Source organism: Dendropsophus ebraccatus, chromosome 1 (assembly GCF_027789765.1).
Source record: "Dendropsophus ebraccatus isolate aDenEbr1 chromosome 1, aDenEbr1.pat, whole genome shotgun sequence".
In the NCBI taxonomy this organism is placed as follows: domain Eukaryota; kingdom Metazoa; phylum Chordata; class Amphibia; order Anura; family Hylidae; genus Dendropsophus; species Dendropsophus ebraccatus.
In genome coordinates this window covers 190,129,380-190,149,573 of record NC_091454.1, presented here as the reverse complement: position 1 = coordinate 190,149,573, position 20,194 = coordinate 190,129,380, and the positions used below count along the sequence as shown (strand labels likewise).

The 20,194-nt window shown below is 43.6% G+C and overlaps 1 protein-coding gene across 3 annotated transcripts in view; it reads left to right on the top strand.

Moving 5' to 3' along the window:
* Positions 1-652: 652 nt before the first annotated feature.
* Positions 653-20,194, top strand: part of LOC138765681 (tetraspanin-15-like) — a 113,209-nt gene continuing 93,667 nt past the window's right edge. For all 3 annotated transcript variants that reach the window (XM_069942666.1, XM_069942676.1, XM_069942656.1), the window contains exon 1: positions 653-793. In XM_069942666.1, coding sequence (XP_069798767.1) covers positions 707-793 — 87 coding nt within the window. In that variant the 5' untranslated portion in view covers positions 653-706. The remainder of the gene's footprint in view (positions 794-20,194) is intronic.

Genomic DNA, 20,194 nt, shown 5'->3' with positions numbered 1-20,194 from the left:
GTAACCCTACACAGTCATACATACATACACACACACACACACACACACACACAAAGAGCCATGCATATATGTATACTGTCACACATCCATAGACACCTATCCTTACACACACGCACAGCTATATATATATATATATATATATATATATATATACATACACACACACATACTGTCACACATACATAGACACGTAACCCTACACAGTCATACATACATATACACACACACACAAAGAGCCATGCATATATGTATACTGTCACACATCCATAGACACCTATCCTTACACACACACACACACACACAGCTATATATATATATATATATATATATATACACATATACACACACATACTGTCACACATACATAGACACCTATCCTTACACACACAGCTATATATATATATATACACACACACACACACACACATACTGTCATACATACATAGACACGTATCCCTACACATACACACACACACATATATATATACATACATACTATAACACATCCCCACACATGGTCCCATTCATTCTCCCCACCCGGCTGAGCAGTGAGTGGCGGGCAGTGGGCGGCAGGTGCAGTGCCAGCAGTGAAGGGTTAATGGGTGTCCCCTCCCTGTGCACGGTCTCTCTCCATGCGGAAGTGTGCGCCAGCGCCGAGACAATGACCGGGGAGCGCACAGCGCCGAGCACATAGGCGGCAGCAGCAATGGCCGGCAGTGACACATGGAGGGCCGCCCTGCGCACCTACTACTGCATCAAGTTCTCCCTGTCCTTCTACTCCACCCTGTTCTCGGTAGGTGCCCGGGGAGCGGGGGGTCACACTGCCCCGTACACAGCCGGTATATACCGGGGGCTGCAGCCAACCAGCGCCGGGCACCATTGTAGTGTGCGGGGAGGTGTGGTCTGCACTGACACAAAGCGGCCGCGGCGGTGTGCACGGTGCTGTGCCTGTCATGTGTTATATACATAGGGGATATAGAGACCTCCAAAGTGTATACACACAGGGGATATAGAGACCTCCATAGTGTATACACACAGGGATATAGAGAGACCTCCATAGTGTATACACACAGGGATATAGAGACCTCCATAGTGTATACACACAGGGGATATAGAGACCTCCATAGTGTATACACACAGGGGATATAGAGACCTCCATAGTGTATACACACAGGGATATAGAGAGACCTCCATAGTGTATACACACAGGGATATAGAGACCTCCATAGTGTATACACACAGGGGATATAGAGACCTCCATAGTGTATACACACAGGGGATATAGAGACCTCCATAGTGTATACACACAGGGGATATAGAGACCTCCATAGTGTATACACACAGGGGATATAGAGACCTCCATAGTGTATACACACAGGGGATATAGAGACCTCCATAGTGTATACACACAGGGGATATAGAGACCTCCATAGTGTATACACACAGGGGATATAGAGACCTCCATAGTGTATACACACAGGGGATATAGAGACCTCCATAGTGTATACACACAGGGATATATAGAGACCTCCATAGTGTATACACACAGGGATATAGAGACCTCCATAGTGTATACACACAGGGATATAGACACCTCCATAGTGTATACACACAGGGATATAGAGACCTCCATAGTGTATACACACAGGGATCTAGAGACCTCCATAGTGTATACACACAGGGATCTAGAGACCTCCATAGTGTATACACACAGGGGATATAGAGACCTCCATAGTGTATACACACAGGGATATAGAGACACCTCCATAGTGTATACACACAGGGATATAGAGACACCTCCATAGTGTATACACACAGGGATATAGAGACACCTCCATAGTGTATACACACAGGGATATAGAGACACCTCCATAGTGTATACACACAGGGATATAGAGACACCTCCATAGTGTATACACACAGGGATCTAGAGACCTCCATAGTGTATACACACAGGGATATAGACACCTCCATAGTGTATACACACAGGGATATAGAGACCTCCATAGTGTATACACACAGGGATATAGAGACCTCCATAGTGTATACACACAGAAGGGATAAAGACAGCTCTACAGTGTATACAGAGGATATAGAGACACCTCCATAATGTATACAGAGGATATAGAGACACCGCCATAGTGTATACAGAGAGAGGATAGAGACCCCTGTATAGTGCACAGTGCCATGTATGTCAGAGGGGATATAGAGACACCTCAATAGTGCACGGTGCTGTGTGTGTCTGTCATGTGTTATATACACAGAGAGGATACGAAGACACCTCTACAGTGTATACAGAGAATATATAGACCCCGGTATAGTGCACAGTGCTGTGTGCCTGTCATGTGGTATATAGATACAGTATATACACAGAGGGGATATAGAGACCCCTGTATAGTGGACGGTGCTGTGTATGTCTGCCATGTGTTATATGGATACAGTATATATACAGAGGGGATATAGAGACACCTCCATAGTGCACGGTGCTGTGTGTGTCTGTCATGTGTTATATACACAGAGAGGATACAAAGACACCTCTACAGTGTATACAGAGGATATATATATATAGACCCATGTATAGTGCACAGTGCTCTGTGTGTGTCTGTCATGTGGTATATAGATACAGTATATACATAGAGGGGATATAGAGACCCCTGTATAGTGCACAGGGTGCTGTATTATATAGATACAGTGTATACAGAGAGGTTATAGAGACACCTGTATAGAGCACAGCGTAGTGTGTAGTATATACAGTGTATACAGAGAGGATATAGACACCTGTATAGAGCATAGGGTGGTGTGTAGTATATACAGAGGAGATATATATAGACCCCTGTATGTGTATTATGTATATATATATATATATATATACACACACACACACACACACAAAGAGCATACATCTGTATTATATAGATACAGTGTATACAGAGAGGTTATAGAGACACCTGTATAGAGCACAGTGTAGTGTGTAGTATATACAGTGTATACAGAGAGGTTATAGAGACACCTGTATAGAGCACAGCGTAGTGTGTAGTATATACAGTGTATACAGAGAGGTTATAGAGACACCTGTATAGAGCATAGGGTGGTGTGTAGTATATACAGAGGAGATATATATAGACCCCTGTATAAAGCACATGGCACTGTATAATAATACGAATACACATATATATATACACACACAAAGAGCATACATAGACACCTGCATAGAGCACAGGGCTCTGTATTATATAGATACAGTGTATACAGAGAGGTTATAGAGACACCTGTATAGAGCATAGCGTAGTGTGTAGTATATACAGTGTATACAGAGAGGATATAGAGACACCTGTATAGAGCATAGGGTGGTGTGTAGTATATACAGAGGAGATATATATATAGACCCCTGTGTAAAGCACATGGCACTGTATAATAATACGAATACACAATATATTATATACACACACACAAAGAGCATACATAGACACCTGCATAGAGCACAGGGCTCTGTATTATATAGATACAGTGTATACAGAGAGGTTATAGAGACACCTGTATAGAGCATAGCGTAGTGTGTAGTATATACAGTGTATACAGAGAGGATATAGAGACACCTGTATAGAGCATAGGGTGGTGTGTAGTATATACAGAGGAGATATATATATAGACCCCTGTGTAAAGCACATGGCACTGTATAATAATACGAATACACAATATATTATATACACACACACAAAGAGCATACATAGACACCTGCATAGAGCACAGGGCTCTGTATTATATAGATACAGTGTATACAGAGAGGTTATAGAGACACCTGTATAGAGCATAGCGTAGTGTGTAGTATATACAGTGTATACAGAGAGGTTATAGAGACACCTGTATAGAGCACAGCGTAGTGTGTAGTATATACAGTGTATACAGAGAGGTTATAGAGACACCTGTATAGAGCATAGGGTGGTGTGTAGTATATACAGAGGAGATATATGTAGACCCCTGTATAAAGCACATGGCACTGTATAATAATACGAATACACTATATATATATATATATATATATATATATATATATACACACACACACACAAAGAGCATACATAGACACCTGCATAGAGCACAGGGCTCTGTATTATATAGATACAGTGTATACAGAGAGGTTATAGAGACACCTGTATAGAGCACAGCGTAGTGTGTAGTATATACAGTGTATACAGAGAGGTTATAGAGACACCTGTATAGAGCACAGCGTAGTGTGTAGTATATACAGTGTATACAGAGAGGTTATAGAGACACCTATATAGAGCATAGCGTGGTGTGTAGTATATACGACCTGCTGAAAAGATCACAAAGGAATGACTGTGGTCACTTGGCTCTTCTGGATAGGAATCCATCTGTCATGGTGCCCAGGGCAGAGTGTTAGGATGCCCCATGTCATGGTTAGTCCCTGAAGGTCAGGATGACAGCTGTCAGATGGGCAACCATTGATGTCTCCATATTGGCCTCCTGCCTCCTATCAGTACCCCTGGCATCCTCCTCCTGTGTCCATTCCTCTTCATAGAGATCCTAATGGAGGATGAGATGGTGAATTGGACCTTACTACAGTATGTAATGTAAATAGAGATGCCAGATGTGGCGTCAATGTGAAACCATGTATGTGTCTGTTATTACATGGCACATCATAAGTCATTCATTGGAAGGCCCCATGTACACCACCATAGTGTTCTGCATGGGAATCATATACTCACTCCCCTCTGGCTAATGCAGGGGACATTCGCTTTGTGGTTTCAGTTCATAATTAGAGATCCGAACCCGAACGTTCGGTATTTGATTAGCTGGGGCTGCTGAACTTGGATAAAGCTCTAAGGTTGTCTGGAAAACATGGATACAGCCAATGACTATATCCATGTTTTCCACATAGCCTTAGAGCTTTATCCAACTTCCGAAATGCCGAACGATCGGGTTCTGATCGACTCCAGCATGCTCCAGGTTCGCTCATCTCTATTCATAATAGAAATTCCAGTGTTGCGCAAGATCGGTCATAGGCCCAAAGCCGTTGGTGCCCAATGACGTCCATTGACTTATAATGGGCCAAGTCACAAGTCTCTTTTACACACAATTCCTGATCTCAGTAAGGGTCCTTTTACATGGCTGGATATGGGACTGTGCAAGGTTGCAATCGAGCGCTGATCAGTGACATCTGCACTCGTCTGCAGTGCCTAGTATAGGGCGACTGGTGCCCACCTAGTTTTTTGCTGTCCTCTGGATAATCCCAGTAAGGTTATAGGTTAAACTTGATGGACCTTATCCGCTATGTATCTACAGTATCATGTTATGTGTCATGATTATAACTAGAGATGAGCGAACCTCAAGCATGCTCGAGTCCATTCGAACCTGAACTTTCGGCATTTGATTAGCGGTGGCTGCTGAAGTTGGATAAAGCCCTAAGGCTATGTGGAAATCATGGATATAGTCATTGGCTGTATCCATGTTTTCCAGACAGCCTTAGAGCTTTATCCAAGTTCAGCAGCTCCAGCTAATCAAATGCCGAATGCTCGGGTTTGGATGGACCCGAACCCGGTTCGCTCATCTCTACTTATAACCCATACAGTAGCCGCTATACCAAGAAACATAGAATCAATCATAGAAAAAATTGGAGGGGTGACTGCATATATTTAAAGGGGTATTCCCATCTTACATCCATAGGATGTGTACAGCTCGGGCTTCACTCATTCTCTGTGGGGCGATAAACATTTCAGCACTCGGCAATGTTTAGTGGGCAAATATGGAGAGAGCGCTGACCACATACACGAGGTGTGCGCCAGTCATTCCAGGGACACGTTCAGGATCAGTGGAGTATGGGGTCGAGTATGAGTATATTCATGGGATGGCAATACCCTTTAAATACCCCCTGTTGTCACTACCATAACCCCCTTTCATTATAAATCTACTATTTATAGTTAAAGAAGCATTCCAGAATTTTTTTTTTAATTTCCACCCCCACCCTGCGAGCTGGCACGTATACTCACCAGCAACGGTGCTGCGGTGCTTTAAAATCCTGCACGTGTTCATGTCACCGTTCTTCTGTCTCCATGTCAATTGAAGGCCGGGAGTCACGCTCTCCAATGCATTCTCTATGGGACAGCGGGACTTTCAGCCTTCAATCAACATGGAAACAAAAGAGGGGTCAGAAGAGCGGTGACGTAAACTTGCGCAGGATTTGAACAGTGTCGCAACACCGAATAACTGAACATCACTGGTGAGTATATGTGTCAGCGCACGGAGGGGGGGGGGGGGACAAATACAAAAAAATTCCAGAGTGCTTATGTAAATTAGGCTTGATGGGGGGGTCCCCACCCAGTTATAAGGTGGGCAGCCTGGAGGGGTATGCTGGCTGTATGGAAGCACCATGTTATGTCCCTCTACTAGATTGGAGGATGAGATGATTCTCGTTACAGGATGACATTTCCTCATCATAGAAACCAGTACAAATATTGCTTGTTCTGTGCTCTCCTATGGCATGTGAGGGTGCGGGCACCTCATATTGTCGCTTCTTCCTGCATTGTGGACGTTGTTTTGGTGAGCCATCATGTGTTTTCCTGCACGTCGTCCTCTGTTATATGCAGATCATGCTTCATGGTGGTGTCATGTAGTAAAGCTGGTTGTTGCTGTTGTTAAACATTCTTCCTACATACAAGTCTGATCCCGACTGGAAACCACAGAAGTTATGGAGTCCTGCCAGACATGTTCCTGTTCACATATGCCATCTGTCATCTACTTAGCAGACCGCAAGCATAACATTATACGCAACATTAGGTCCGGGGTGTAACTATGCCACATATAAAGAAGATGAAAAGATATCTCATCCACATTGTATTTATAGAACTGTAGTCTGCGTGACTAGTCATCTGTCTATTGTACTATATAGCCTTTTCTATAGATATTCATTTACTTGCAAGCTTGCCCCATCTCCTTAAAGGGATAGTGCGGTGCTACACATTTATTCACTAAATAACACACATTACAAAGTTATACAACTTTGTAATGTGTGTTATTAAAGTGAATGGCCCCCTTCCCTGTGTCCCACCACCCCCGGATGTGTTCGACACAAGATGGCTCCCGGGGTCGACAGTGATTATGTGAGTATAATGCACCACACTTCCGGGGGTGGGGGGAACACAGGGAAGGGGGCCACTCACTTTAATAACACACATTACAAAGTTGTATAACTTTGTAATGTAATAAATGTGTAGCACTGCACTACCCCTTTAAATGATTTGGATGGAGGGGATTGCATACCCAGACCCTGACCATGTCACACGTCAATTTTTTTTTTTAAGTTACAATAACTTTTTAAAAGCTGGTGTGTGGAACTTTTATTTAAAAAGGGATCATTCAAGATCAAAACTGATCACCTCTCCATAGGACCAAATCATTGGGGGTCTTCCAGCATTAGGAAAGGGTTGACAGTGGGAGAGCTGGCTTTATTTTTTAGAGTGGGTTCACACATAACATATCCGCTGCGGATCCCTTCAATGAGATTACACATTTACAGAATTGTCACCCCGCTGTGAGTATGTAAGCGGTAGCCTCTTAACCCCCCACGGCCCTGTACATACATTACCTGTCCAGGCTCCAGCTTGCTTCAGGGGTTCCCGGCATTTGGACGTCCCACTCAGCTGGGGCAGCGTGAAATCTGCTGCGGATACGTTATGTGTGAACCCACCATTAGAGTGGCAGGCCCCTTTCACATACATGTAATGCACAGAAATCCACGTCCGTTCCATCCCCTCCTGATCTTATTGTTTTTATCCATAACACATAAGATGCTCCAAGTCTTGAAAATAGCAGTCAGGATACAGATTAGACCCATTAAATAACTCTGTACCCACAATCTGCCCCCCCCCCCCCCCCCAAACCTCTTGTACCTTCGGATAGCTGCTTTTACTCCAAGATCTGTCCTGTGGTCCATTTGGCAGGGGATGCCGGGGATGTCCTAAAAAACAACTTTTAAACTTGCAGCCCTGTGCCAAACAGCCGTGGCCTAGAGTATCCGTGCCCTAACCTTGCATCACCCCTCCGCCCCTCCTCCCCACCCTCCTCATCATTAGCATACCTCCCAACTTTTGCAAAGAGGGACATGTGCGCCGCTGTCCTCATAGCCACGCCCCCATAGCGACCCTCCATAGCCATGCCCCCATAGCGACCCTCCATAGCCACTCCCCTACAATCACCACATGCTGCTGACTGAATAGTGCCCTATACAGTATCCAATCCCCCCAAAAATGCCCTATATAGTATCCAATCCCCCATTATAGTGCCCCACATAGTATCCAATCCCCCATATAGTGCCCCACATAGTATCCAATCCCCCACATAGTGCCCCACATAGTATCCAATCCCCCACATAGTATCCAATCCCCCACATAGTGCCCCACATAGTAGCCAATGCCCCCATATAGTGCCCCGCATAGTAGCCAATCCCCCCATATAGTGCCCCACATAGTAGCCAATGCCCCCATATAGTGCCCCACATAGTAGCCAATGCCCCCATATAGTGCCCCACATAGTGTCCAATGCCCCCATATAGTGCCCCACATAGTGTCCAATGCCCCCATATAGTGCCCCACATAGTGTCCAATGCCCCCATATAGTGCCCCACATAGTAGCCAATCCCCCCATATAGTGCCCCACATAGTAGCCAATCCCCCCATATAGTGCCCCACATAGTAGCCAATCCCCCCATATAGTGCCCCACATAGTAGCCAATGCCCCCATATAGTGTCCCACATAGTAGCCAATGCCCCAATATAGTGCCCCACATAGTAGCCAATCCCCCCATATAGTGCCCCACATAGTAGCCAATCCCCCATATAGTGCCCCACATAATAGCCAATCCCCCATATAGTGCCCCACATAGTATCCAATTGCCCATATAGTGCCCCACATAATAGCCAATCCCCCATATAGTGCCCCACATAATAGCCAATCCCCCATATAGTGCCCCACATAGTAGCCAATGCCCCCATATATGCCCCACATAGTAACCAATCCCCCCATTTGTGTGGCCCGACCAGAAAAACAATAAATCAGTAACTCACCTGTCCGCCGGTTCCAGCAGCTCCTCTCCCAGCAGAGCACGCACTCCCGTCATCCTCCGGGGCGGGCAGCGGGGTATACAGACACTGACTGTGCCGGAAGTAATTCATGATGGAGGCTGCAGGTCACTTCCGGCACAGTCAGTGTCTGTATACCCCGCTGCCCGCCCCGGAGGATGACAGGAGTGCGTGCTCTGCCGGGAGAGGAGCTGCTGAGGCTGGCGGACAGGTGAGTTACTGGTTTATTGTTTTTTTCGGTGGGGCCACATATAATGCGGGACACAGGGTGCCGTCCCGAAACCTGTACTGTCCCGCGGAATCCGGGACAGTTGGGAGGTATGCATTGGGAATGCCACTGGCAGGATTTTTCCTATTCCTCTGCAATACAAACTACACAGGTGCCTTAATGATCCAGCCCATGTGCCGTGCTGACACAGGTGATAAATAGAAGAAAATCTGCCTGGGGCATTACTAATGATGAAGAGGGCGGGGAGGAGGGACAGAGAGGGTGTGCCAGCCTAATGCACAGACACTCTAGGCCTTACCGTTTGACACAGGGCTGCAAGTTTAAAAGTTGTTTTTAGGACAACTGCATCACCTGCCGAACGGACCCCAGGACAGATCTTGGATTAAAAGCAGTTATCCGAAGGTACAAACAGTTTTGGGGGGGACAGATTGTGGGTACAGAGTCGCTTTAAACTAAATCCACATCCAAAACTACAGTATACAGAGTAAAAAAATTAGTATATGAACAGGACTTGGTCTAGATTACAGGAGTATGTGTTCCATCCCGGTATAACTTGCTGTTTTAGTTGTCCAGTACTCTGTACTTATAATTTATCCTTCCCTGTAATTTGTCTTAAAAACCATTGGCTTCCATCTTGCCACAAATTATCCTGTGTCCATTAGTATAGTTTCCAGGCTTGTAGTTATAAAAGTAGATCTAAAGTCTGCAATACACATGTCCTGCAGGAAGTGGTGTATTCTTTCCAGTCTGACACAGTGCTCTCTGCTGCCACCTCTGTCCATGTCAGGGACTGTCCGCAGCAGTAGCAAATCCCCATAGAAAACTTCTCCTGCTCTGGACAGAGGTGTCAGCAGAGAGCATTGTGTCAAACTGGAAAGAGAACACCACTTCCTGAAGTACATCCAGCAGCTGATAAGTACTGGAATACTTGAGATTTTTCAATAGAAGAAAATTACAAATCTGTATAACTTTCTGACACCAGTTGATTTGAAAGAAATTCTTTTTTTTTTGCCAAAGTACCCCTTTAACATGTTCAATGCCCCTTTAGTTGGGAGACCACCATACATACCCCATCTTAATGCTAAAATTGTAATATATGGACTGCATGAAATGTATTATTATTATTCATTTTTGTCAGTGTCAGCAGGTTATTCACAGTAGTACCATTACTTGCAGTATTTTACACGGGTGGCATATACTGTATACTGTAAGATGCAGCTCTACTGTTTAATACAACATGACTCCAATGTCTGAGAAACGAAGCTCAACAATAGTGCCACTTTATACTGGGATCCCAGCCGATTAAATGGGTAAAATGACCCCCTTTAAAGGAAAGTGTCATGTGACCTATTGGTTAAATCTGCTTTTTATGTTAAATATATTTTATAGAAATAGTATATGATGTTTTGTTTTTCATTTTACCCCTCTATATTATAAAAAAACAATCTTGCAGTTTATTAGTCTGGCCACTAGACTTAATGTTAAAGTGAGACTTCCTTTCCTGTACAGATCACTTCGTGGCACTGTCCTCCTTATAATCACAGACAGGATTCCATTGAAAGATGACACCAGTATATAGATAAGACAATAGCTGAAGTTCAGAGCTCAGCCTCCCCTTCCCTGAGGAATAACCACTGCACAGGTCACAGAGCATGCCCAGAAACTGTTCCCATTCTAGTGAACAGGGTTTGGCCCAGTTCATTGGTTCATTGGTCTATGTCTAAATGTTGGAAAATATCAGGCAATATGGCTTTCTCCATAATAATGTACAAAAAAATTAAAATTGCAACCAGAAAATAGAAACAGAATTTAAAAAAGAGCATGTTTCAGCATCTGGCTCTAATCTGTACAAAAAAAAATAAAAAAATCCTAGCGACACATTCACTTTAAAGAGTCTTTTATAGTTTCCCAGCGGACTGCAGTACATAGATATGTGACGGGAATCTTCTGCAATGTTAAATCCAAAGACTTTATAGTCTGGACAGTAACGTTGATCCGCAGATTTTGTTTAGTCTCTTCTTAGCGCCCTCCGGATCCCTCTCATTACACTGGGTGCACCCTGTGCCGGCAGGTCAAGGATTCCCATAAATAAGAAGCTCTCGCTATCTTTGATAGTCTCACATCTCTTCTTGTCTGACAAGCGTCTGCAGGCTCTTCTCTGAGAAACTGCTTACTGAGGGAGGAATCGAGCTGAGGACCACACATTTTCTCTCATTGAAGTACTGACCTAATGAGTGCATGATACATATATATATATATATATATATATATATATATATATATATATATATATATATAATATATATATATATATATATTCTGGTTATTTCTAAGGATCTGCAGACTGTTTTACTTAAGGCCGATTTCCACTCTCAAAGAAATACTGTGACATCTCCCTGGTCTATTATTATACTAAGTGCTAGAAATGGAGATAGAAATGGTTTCTATGGGACTTAGGATTTCTTCTTATTTGTTCTTGCTCTTTTTCATGTATATGCTGTTAACCCATTAATGTACAAAACGGGTTTACAGGCTCCTGCTGTCAAGGACAAACCGAGGAGACTGGAATGGCTTATTAGGGCCTTACACGGGATGATTATCGTGCAAAAATTCGTAATATCGTTCAAATTTAACCGATAATCGTTCTGTGTAGTTGCAGGCAACGAGCGAAAAATCAATCGTATGTCGTTGATTTAGATCTGAACCTAAAATTATCGTTAATCGTTCGCTGTAATTCCCCCATTTGTCCGCTCAAGTTCTGCATTTTTTCACTAATCGTTCAGTGTAATTGCACATTGTTCATTGTTTTTCTGGGATCAGAAGGAGTAAACGATCGCAGTAACGATCGTAACTAACGACCATCGTTCTGTGTTATATGGTAAACGATTTCAGGTTAACGATAAACAATCTCGTTTGCAATCGTTTATCGTTAGTCATTAATCCTTAAAAACCGCTCCTAGTAATAGGACGCTTACAGTGTAAGGGTATGTTCACACTGAGTAAAAGCGGCAGAATTCTGTGGCAGAGAGAATCCTGCCTGCCTCAGTGTTTCATAGTATCTCTGTGGAAGGGCTTCTCCGAGCAAACATTTCCGCCTCAGTGCCATTAACATGCACTTTTCAGTTTAATCGTTGTGTAGTAAGGCTGTCTGGTGCACTGGGGGTGGGGCTACCACCCCCAGCGTGCCAGCCTGCCCCCTCTAATGAATATCAATGGAGCAGGCCGGATGGATGCTCTGGGGGTTGTAGCCCCCGTCCCCAGTGCTCCCAGTGGCCTTAGTACACATCGGATTAAACTACAAACTGCACAGGAACGGCACTGAGGCCTAGAGACCTACCTTCATCCTATATGCCCTGTGCACAATAGGGGGCTATCAGCAGGTTAGATTTGTCTGAACTTCTGATAGATTCCCGTTAATTAATTTCACATGTCAAAAGTTTTGATCACATGGGGTCTGACTAGTCTTATCCAGTGCAGCTGGGCAGAGATTGCAGGCAGTAAAGGGGTGAAGCATACTACTGCTCACTTCTCCCAACAATATCCAGTGATCAGGCAGGTTTTGAACACTCAGACCCCAAGTGATGTGTATATCTGACTGATCAAAACTTTGTCTAAATGTCAGGGACACTTTAAACCTATATATAATAACTTTCAGTGATTTGTTTATTTTTATTTTTTTTTTAATTTCCACTTTAAAAAAGTTTTTTATTCTTGCCACTAAACCCAATAACAGACTAACTATTACTGTTGAGCAGTCATCGCCACAGTCTGGGTAACATTGAATGGCATCACTTTTAAGTATAGGATCCATTATTGACAATAGATGCTAGTCACAGCTCAGATCCCCCCCTTCTGGCACAGTGATCTCTGCATAGGTCACAGAGCATGCCTAGAAAACTATTAATAAAAGTCAATTAGGTAGCTCCAGACTACAGCATTCTAGGGTCTGTGTGGCAGCAGTAAACCCTGTCACAAAAATTCTGTTAAAAAATGGCGGTGCTCTCCTGGTCCACCACCAGCCTTAGTTTACTTTAGCAATGACATGTTGTGTGGGTACAAAATCACTGTAGTGGTCAATGAGAGAATGTGTTATCCCTGGATTACAGTAGACAGTCCACAGTAGACAGGGAAGCTTTACCTTAGGAGATCCGCAGGGTGAGTATACTGCTTCTTTTTTGATTTACGTGAATCCTTTTTACTATGACTGTCTTCTTCTCTGTTGGTGCCCGGTCCCCGCTGGTCAGCGCTTCCTGGTTCATGTCTCATAAGAAATGCAAAGCTAGCCACTGGCTGATCACCACTGTGACCAGTGTCACCACTGCGACCAGTGATTGCCATTTCTGATCTCTATGACTAGTATGTAATCCCCTTTATTACTAGTTGAAGATTTATCATGATCAACATTTTGTTGTTGTTCAATTTGTTCACCTGAAGATATTGTTTTTCTACATTGACTGGTGTCAGTAGACCGAGTGCATTATAATAGGTTGGTAGCGTGATAATAATTGCCGATGACAAGTATTTCATAGTTAATGGTGTCAGCCTTGGAGCTATGAGCGGCATCTCCTCCATCCTGGAGCAGATGGTACCTGGTTGATAAGTCATAGGACGGTTAGCAGGAGCTTTATACCAATCAGTTTTCAATGCCGCTTTTACATTCATACTGCCAGCTGGGATTGCTTGGCATCATTTTTTACGCCAGTAGCTTTTTTTTTTTTTTTTTCTTCTAGATTTCGCTACCAAATGAGACAGCAGAGATTCTCATTTGCCGGCAAAGTTGATAAAGGGAGCTGTCTGAAAAAAATGGCGAAAAAATAACTGCTGCCTTCCTTTTCTGCTGATGCAGAAACTCTTTGATAAAACGGAGGAAAGATGAGGGCATGGCTAAATTAGGGAGGGACTTTTGAATGTAAACCATGAATGCTTCTATAGACTTTTTGCTTTAATGTCTGAGCATTTCCAAGCTTCCCCACTTGCTGGGAGTAAGCAGAAAAGGTGGTTTTCTACATGGATCTATTAGCTGAGGGTTTGCTACTTCCGTGTTTCCCTGAAAATAAGACATCCTCCTAAAATCAGACACCCCAACTAGTCTATCAACTAGCACAAAGTAAGGCATCCCCCTGAAAATAAGGCACCACCACCCCAAAAGTAAGGCACCCCCTGAAAGTAAGGCTGTCCACCACCTGCCACCACTCACCCTCTCCCTCCCTGTCTCGTACCGCTTACCTCTGTCCCTGCCTCCTCGTGCTGCTCACATTCCTCCCTGTGCCGCTTACCCCTGTCCCTCCCTCCTTGTGCCACTCACATGGCTCCCCGTGCCACTCACATGGCTCCCCGTGCCACTCACATCTCTCCCCGTGCCGCACACCTCTCTCCCCGTGCCGCACACCTCTCTCCCCGTGCCGGTCACCTCTCTCCCCGTGCCGTCACCTCTGTCCCTCCCACTCGGTGCCGCTTTCATCTTAATATAAGGCACTTTCTTATGTTCGGGGAAACACAGTATGTGTCCAGTTGAAGGGATTTTATGTGACTTTCTAATTGTTTACCTATATTCAGGATAGACAGCCTATATCTGATTGCTGTGGATCTGGCACAAATAAAAGTAGACGGCACTATACATTGTGTAGTGGCTGTGCTGTGTTACTGCAGCTCAGCTCCCATTGAAGTGAATGGAGCCACCCGCTTCTCTATATTTTTATCTAGTATTGACTTTATTTTTCAGATCAACAATCAATCAGACATTGATACCCTATCCTGAGGATTGGTCAATGATTAAATAGACTTGAAAAACCCCTTTAAAGGGAACCAATCACGCCGAAAATCCCCCTAATGATAAGGAAACGTGCTGGCACATCACCCAGCACGCTTCCCAAGCATCCCCCTGTACCCTCCATGCCCCCCTCTATTACACCGTATTCTTACTTTTATGATGTCCCGTGCTGTATGTAAATGCCGGGCAAGTAGTCACAGTGGGCGTATCTAGTCACGATCCTGGGCGTATCTTAAGTCATGGTCCTGGGCGGTGCAATCGCTGTAATCACGCCCAAAGGGGCGTGATTGAAAGACCTGGGTTCCGCGGCTCGGCAACTTCTTTAGCACACTGTGCATGCGCTGTACGGCGGGATAAGATGCTGACGTACTGCGCATGCGCGCGTCCTGAAGACGTTGGCACGCCGCCGACGTGGGTGTGATTACAGCGATTCCAACCACCCAGGACCATGACTAGATACGCCCACTGTGACTACTTGCCTGGCATTTACATACAGCGCGGGACATCATAAAAGTAAGAATACGGTCTAATAGAGGGGGGCACGGAGGGTACAGGGGGATGTTTGGGAAGCGTGCTGGGTGATGTGCCAGCACGTTTCCTTATCATTAGGGTGATTTTCAGTGTGATTGGTTCCCTTTAACAAAGAGAAAGGGTTGTTCTGTAGGACTGTGTTTAGATTGTGGGGTACATAGACTGAATATATAGATACATACTAAGGCTATGTTTACACTACGTAAGTGTCGCAGTGATCACAGCCGTATTTATTATGGTACTTACGTACTGCTGCACCTGAGGGAATCCTGGCCGGAGTGTATACACCTAGTATACACTCCGGTCGGGATCCCTAGCGGCGCCGCAAGAAACTAACAAGTCAGTTTTCTGTGGCCGATATTCATTGAATAACGGCCGCAGAAAAACCTGTCAGCTCATACAATCGATCGTGCGGCTCCGGCCGCACGCTCCATTGTAAGCAGCAGGGAATTATGATGCGAACATGCACGGATGCGCCTGCATCCGAATTCAGCAGCGGGATGATCTTTTCTGACACTGGCCCCTCTGTGACCTTCTCTTACAGAGTGGGAACATGGCCTAAAGCAATTACAGCTCAAGCTTCCCCTAATTTTCTTCTTTATTGCAATGTACATTTTTGGCTCAGTATAAGAAGCTGTCAAGACTGTCTTATTAGAGAATAAATGGATATAGTCTGATATTGCCGTCATGGGTTGTAAAGATGACATCCTGATTTGTAAGGATTCATATTAAATATGAAAATAAATTATATTGTGATAGAAGTGGGATATAAATTGTAACTAGCTTCTATCATTAGAGAATGAACCGGCATCATTTCACATAATTTCACTTCATGTTAACATGGAGGTAATGCAATCCATTGTGGTGGCTATGCAAATTAATCATCCATTATTACATAGTAAATGTTACACTTTTTCCATAATCAACGTTGTACGAAGTAATAAACCCGATGTAAAAATTCTAGTATTGCTGCATATGTCCCAAATGTAAAGCTTTAGACAGAAAGAATAACAACAGCAGCACGTCATCATGGGGACAATAAGGAGCAAAGGAGCCTATGGCTTAAAGGGGGTGCCCAGTTGTTGTTAGTAAAAATTAAGCAAGGGGAACATAACAAATATGTACAGTATACTCACCTGTCCTGCTCCACTGCCAGTTTCCAGGCTGCCCAGTATCTGCCGCCTTCCTCTTATTCAAAACCTCTGCTGACCTGCAGACAGAAAATAGCTGCTCGAAAATAGAGAGATCCATGTCTGTTATGTTCCGAGCAGTATTCTTACTTAATACTAACAATTGGACAACCCCTGTATGTCCTGCAGGAAGTGGTGACTTCTTTCCAATCTGACACGGTGCTCTCTGCTTCCACCTCTGTCCGTGACAGGAACTGTCCAGAGCAGGAGAGGTTTTCTATGGGGATTTCCTCCTGCTCTGGATAGTTCCTGACATGGACAGAGGTGGCAGCAGAGAGCAGACTGGAAATAATACACCACTTCCTGCAGGGTATGCAGCAGTTGATAAGTACTAGAAGACTTGAGTTTTTTTTTTTAACAAGTGTAAATTACAAATCTGCATAACTTTCTGATACCAGTTGATTAAAAAAATAATAATAATAATTCTCTTTAAATCACAGGGGGTGTGTGTGGGGGGGGGATGGGAGGTCCCTAGCAGCCTGTGTTCACACCACTGCTCGCTGTCCTTGATTGATAGATCTCTACCTATACTCAAACTGGTAGAGTCCTCTTCCATCCTAGTTATAATTATGCTTTATCTGAAATGTACCATTGTAGCAAGGGAGCCTGGGTTCTTGTTAAATAGCCATACGGTTATGTCTCGTAGGTGTCACACATGACTACACTGTAGGATTGGAGATCACAAGTTATAGAGAATAATACCCATATTCCACGGAACGATTATCGTTCATAAACTCGCTCCAACGACCGCTCATTAACGATCACGAAACGATTTTTTTTAGCGATCGATAACACATAACGTGAACGATATATGTAGTGTAACGATTATTTTGCGGTCGTTACATGGTCGTTTAAAACGTTCGCCGGATTGATCATGACCATACGACACACCTACTTTTTTGAACCTTTTTACGAACGACTGAAAGATTTCTAATTTTACGGACCGATTAGCGAATTATCTTTCAAAGACCAACGACTTTTTTCGACATGCTGGAAAACAATTTTGAACGACAGTATAACGATTTCGCCTTTGTCGTTCGTTCGTTTACACCAATTCCACGAAGCGATTATCATTAACGAGCGGTCGTTGGAGCGAGTTTATGAACGATAATCGTTCCGTGGAATAGGGCCTTAAGGGCCCTATTACACCAACAGATTATCTGACAGATTTTTTTGAACCAAAGCCAGGAATGGGTTATAAACAGAGAACAGGTAATAAAGTAAAGACTGAGATTTTTCCTCTTTTCAAATCCATTCCTGGCTCTAAAAAAATCTGTCAGATAAACTGTTGGTGTAATAGGGCCCTAACACTTGTGGGTTATCCAATGAGGACAAATCCCATCCATTGGGGATATATATATTGTACAGAGACATTCTGTACAAGACGTTGCTGCAGATTTGGCCGTTGCTTTGGAGAAGTGTGACTGTTCCTGGTTATACTACTTCATTGGGGATTCCAACAGTCTGACCCCTAGCATCATCTTATTAGAATTGATAGAAATGTTTCCACCTCCTCTATGACAACCTACCGCCTTACATTTCCAGGATTGCTCTAAATCATAGAAGAAAATGCAGTTTAACCGTTCTACTTAATGACATGATTATATTCTGATCAGAAGATTAAAAAATCCGCTTGTACGCCGCCGGTCCGCAACGGGGGGTGAGGGAGACAACAGATTGGTGGCAGTCCCGTCTCCGGTGTGTGATATACAGGGAGCTCAGCGGCTAATTGTGTAAAGTTGTTTTAAGGAGCATTTGACTCAGTTGATTAAAAGACCGGGATGTTTAATTAATGGATCAATTTCCACTGAACCTAAATGCCACTTCTCCGGCTCCCACCGAGAACATTAAGTCGGCTGCATTAGGCTGTGTTCTCGCCTAGTGGAGACGTGTGGGGTAAGGGCACTGATTCTCCCGATTTGCCAGCAACAACCAATTATAAAATGTTAATAGCTCCGAGGGCAGAAGGAGCGGTGGGGGATTTCAGGACATGGTGTGGCCTGTTTGCCAAAATAAATGAAGCTAAAGAAAAATGTTAATATTTTGTCTTGTTAAGAAAGAAGTCTGATCTGCCAGTATTCAGTTATAGCACACAAAAAGCTGGGAAGGGATATATAGTATTGTAGGAAAAGATTCTGAATAACTTGTCATTTATTAATTTATATCTTTGTTCATTTGGGGCTTAGGGGTCAAGTGGGCGGTCCTAATTACTGAGCGATATCTCTGTATGCATGTTCATAAGGAAAGGCTGTCAATCATTGTGTGACTGCCCACTGGACTCCCAAGAACAGCCTGAGCGACAGCATCATGAGGTGAGCCTACTCCATACACACTCTGTCTGCTGGTAATGACTAATATCAGCAATCCCACTGATGTCAGTCATGTAACCATTTAAATGCTGCACCCAGTAGTGTGACAGGGGCCAATACTTACCCTCAGACATTGCCAAACTGTCTCTGTAGTCTCACTCAGCCAGATTTATATGATCCATGCAAATAGAACACAATTAACAATCTAATGATTGCTCATAGAAGTTTCCTATGGGAACTAAAAAATGTACAAAAATAACCTGTTCCTAAAAAAAAATATATATAACGCCACCCACCCATCGGGGTTAAAATAACTCCCCCCCCCCCCCCGTTCCCATTTATCATAAACTATAAGCATACAGTGGTACCTTGGTTTAACCCCTTAAGGACCAGACCAATTTTTATTTTTGCGTTTTCGCTTTTTCCTCCTTGTGTTTAAAGGGCCATAGCAGTTGCATTCAAAGAAGTGATCACTAAAAGGAGTGATCCTACTGGACAACAGAATCTGGTACATATACACACAAATAACCCTTGAGATACTATAGCCGTGCAACTTCTGGACCTTGGTTAACCCAGTTAACCCTTAGAGGACCGGGCCAATAAAATTTTTTGCGTTTTTCCTCCTTGTGCTTAAAAGGCCATAGCAGTTGCATTTTTTCACCTAGAAACCCACATGAGCCCTTATTTTTTGTGTCACTAAATGTACTTTGCAATGACAGGCTGAATTTATGCATAAAGTACACTGCAAAACCAGGAAAAAATTAAATGTGTGGTGAAATTGTGGTGTGGTGAAAACACTTTTTTTATTTGGGGGGTATCTGTTTTTACGCTGTTTGCCCTGGAGTAAAACTGTCTTGTTATATATGTTCCTCGAGTAGTTACGATTATAACGATATGTAACATGTATAACTTTTATTTTGTTTGATGGCTTTTAAAAAATTCTAACCATTTTTAACAAATATATGTTCCAAAAAATTACTATTACCAAGCTTTTAGTGCTTTTATCCTTGGGTCTATGGGGCTTTGTGAGGTGTCATTTTTTGCGCCATGATGTGTTCTTTCTATCGGTA